We start from the raw sequence: 3342 nt of genomic DNA on the forward strand, positions 1-3342 counted from the left end.
ATTCAAGGGGGTCTTTATCTCTGCTATGTTGGCTTTGACTCTCCTTCCTTCATACTCAATTATCGCATTTACCCCTTTATTATCATGGTTGGGCAACGAATTCTCTGCTACATTCGGTCCTGATGAGTCACCTGTCTTTACGATCCCCAAATTGATAAGTCTTTCAACTAACTTCTTGAATGCAGTGCAGTTTTCAATCGAATGCCCCTTGGTCCCCGCGTGATACTCGCATTGGGCGTTTGCGTCATACCACATAGGGTATGGGGGTTGCATTGGTTTCAGGTAATATGGATATACCACATGTGCATCGAATAAGTTCTGGTACAATTCCCTATACGTCACTGGGATGGGTGTGAATTGAAGTCTCTCTACATTTGGCCTTGGATTAGATTCCTGTTTCAAATAACCTTGCCGATTAGCGGTTATTGCCCTGGCTTGTCCCACCGTGATTGTGTTAGAATGGTCCTTGTTAAATATGCTTGTATTGTTTATCTCATGCTCTTTTTTTCTTGGTGCTGACCTTTTAGTACTTTCTCCCGCTTCTATCTTGCCGCATCTTATGGCATTCTCTATCATTTCTCCAGACATCACTATGTCTGAAAAGCTTTTAGTGGCACTGCCTAACATGTGGCCGAGGAATGGAGCCTTTAGAGTATTGATAAAAAGCATAGTTATCTCTTTCTCTAACAGTGGTGGTTGAACTTGTGCAGCCACTTCCCTCCATCTCTGAGCATATTGCCGGAAACTCTCATTAGGCTTATTTTCCATGTTTTGCAATACAATTCGATCGGGTGTTATATCCATCACATGTCTATACTGCTTCATAAAGGCTTACGCCAAATCCTTCCATGAATGAATGTTAGCCCGACTTAATTGGTTGTACCATCTAGCCGCTGACTCTATCAAACTGTCCTGGAAGCAATTTATCAGCAATGGGTCATTGTTGATGTATCCCGTCATCCTCCTACAAAAAATAGTGATATGGGCTTCAGGGCAACTGGTCCCGTTGTATTTTTCAAACTCCGGCATTTTAAATTTAGGAGGGAGCACCAGATCAGGTACCAAGCTCAAATCTTTAGCGTCTACTCCTCGATGGTAATCAGCATTTTCCATGGCTTGAAACTTCTCTTCTAACCATTTACAACGATCTTCTAATTGTTTTGGCAGGTCTATTCTTGTCTTCTCTATTTCTGCCGCGTCGTCGAGATCTAGAACCACAGGATTAATAGGATTATCCCCGGGATTAGAGCCTGAACCTGTTGGGAAGTTCATCGATACTGGGGCACCAACTTGGTATTGGGATCTAATGGTGACAGGTACCCTCTGTGGGTACACCCCTGGTTGCGTCTGGACATTAGTTGGGGCGAAACCTGGAGGGTAGGCAGGGTCTTCGTGATCATCCCCAAAATTTACCGCGGGGCTCTTCCCCTTATCGTGCCCTCCAGCCGTTAACTGTTTTAATTGATTCAATAATTCTCTTTGGGATGCTTCCATATCTTGCTGCAGTTTGGCTAGTTTTTCTTGCATCTGAGCTTGCATCTGAGCTTGCATCTGTTCTTGCAATTGCTCTAATTTCTCTAGTGTTTGATCCATTTCTTTGGTTCTCCGGCGAGTACCGTAATGATATCTAGTTGACAGATTTTCGTTGATTTCCAAGGTAACTGTCATTAATTAGAGCTATTATTATTATTATTATTTTTGAAACTTTAATGCATATGATAAAATGAAATGCAGATGAATGAAAGCAAAGAAAAGGCATTGATTCTAATTCAATTTCATTAGAAAAACTTGACTAGAAAACAAATTTCTTTACATAAAGTGGATTACATATACGGCTTTGCCTTTATGCTCAAAGTCTTAACCCTCTTAAGGAGCCAAGCTAACTCTCGACCCCGACTTGACTCTGATTCATATTTCAAACTCAGTATATCAGCCTGAACCGCTAAGGTTTGCAGATGGTCAGCCACTTCCCGCACTTGAGTCACAGCTTCGCCCGTAACGTAATCTTTATCTCTAATCTGACTTTGAAGATGATGGAGCTGCTCCTGGTACTGTTCATTACGTCTTTCAAGAAGTTCTACTCGTAATTCAGAATTTCGCAATGCGTCTTCAAGTTCTTCTATCTTTTTCTTCAATTCTTTAATCTTGCTCAAACTTGCTCTCAGCTCGATCATAGAGTTACGACTACGGTACAAGTGAAGCGACCTTTCCAACTCAGCTATCTGGGCTTTTAATCTTGCTTCTTCATTTCGGCATTCTAACAAATTTTCCTCCAAAACGCTTTCTCGAGCTCGAGCATCTTGAAATTTCTTTTCCCACTGAACAACTTTGGCCTTTTCTTCTTTTACCTCTCGTCACCATTGCTCTGATGTTTTACCTAAACCCGCAGTTCTCAGTGACAAACGCAGCTTCTTATAATCTGTTTTTAGACTATCTAAATCCTCTTCAGCCTTGTTCTTCCCTTTCCTCAACTTTTCAGCTTCCAACTTGTGGATATCGACATCTAGTCCCAAACGCATCTTTTCCTCTTCTAGCTGCTCTATCTTCCTTTCCAATTCCAAACTTCGTTTTTCAAAGTCCTGTTTGATGATCTCTAATTCTGATGGAACTATTTGCAAATGCTCCTCTATGGATCAAACGCAATCTTCTCTTGGCCCGAGGATATTATCATTAATCCTCTTACTTCGCCATCCATGATACTCGGGGGTCGTCATCGCTCCCACAGTAAATCGTTTCATCCGATGAGTTTGCCTCCAAGCATTGGTCATCTCTCGAATCTTCTTCTTGTAACCATCATCTTTATACGAAAACTCGCACTGAGCTAGTCCTTAGGTGGTAGGCACGAACTGTCTTGACCCATATTGTTTCAGTACCATCAATGGCGCATAGCCAACAGCTCCCCAAATCCCAAGTAAAGGGACCCAGTCGAAATTCCCACATCGATACAAGATTTCATCGGGCACCATCCAAGGAGCTTTCCACTCAACATCTTCATCTTTGAGATTTTGAGGAATCACTATCCATCTTTCCACGGTAATGTTGTCACGTCTCGGCATGGCTACTAATTCCTTTAATGGAGAATAATTCTTGGAAAATACTCGGTAAGAGACTTTATCCACTTTCCAGAAGTGACTGTGGAACCATACTAACAAGAGCTGTGTACATCCAATGAATCTTCCCTCCCCCGGGCTTCGGCACGCACTTAAAGATCTAAATGTCTCGGCCAAAATTGCTGGAACAGGTGTGACCCTCTTGTCCAGTCGATCAAACAAATCAGTAACTGCCTCGTCTATATACCCCAACGCTCTAGGGAAAATCATCAGCCCATAAATGCTCAAAGCA

The 3342-nt window shown here is 42.3% G+C and overlaps 1 protein-coding gene across 1 annotated transcript; it reads right to left on the reverse strand.

Annotated features, from left to right (window-relative positions):
* Nucleotides 1-831: 831 nt before the first annotated feature.
* LOC121215433 (uncharacterized) lies at nt 832-1668 on the reverse strand. The gene has a single exon (XM_041089916.1). The coding sequence runs from the start codon at nt 1666-1668 to the stop codon at nt 832-834; it is 837 nt and encodes a 278-aa protein (XP_040945850.1).
* Nucleotides 1669-3342: the final 1674 nt, after the last annotated feature.

This window comes from Gossypium hirsutum, chromosome D03, assembly GCF_007990345.1.
Source record: "Gossypium hirsutum isolate 1008001.06 chromosome D03, Gossypium_hirsutum_v2.1, whole genome shotgun sequence".
Classification (NCBI taxonomy): domain Eukaryota; kingdom Viridiplantae; phylum Streptophyta; class Magnoliopsida; order Malvales; family Malvaceae; genus Gossypium; species Gossypium hirsutum.

Excerpts from the sequence above, each read along its gene's own strand:
- LOC121215433 (XM_041089916.1), bottom strand. The coding sequence starts at position 1,668 with ATGACAGTTACCTTGGAAATCAACGAAAATCTGTCAACTAGATATCAT.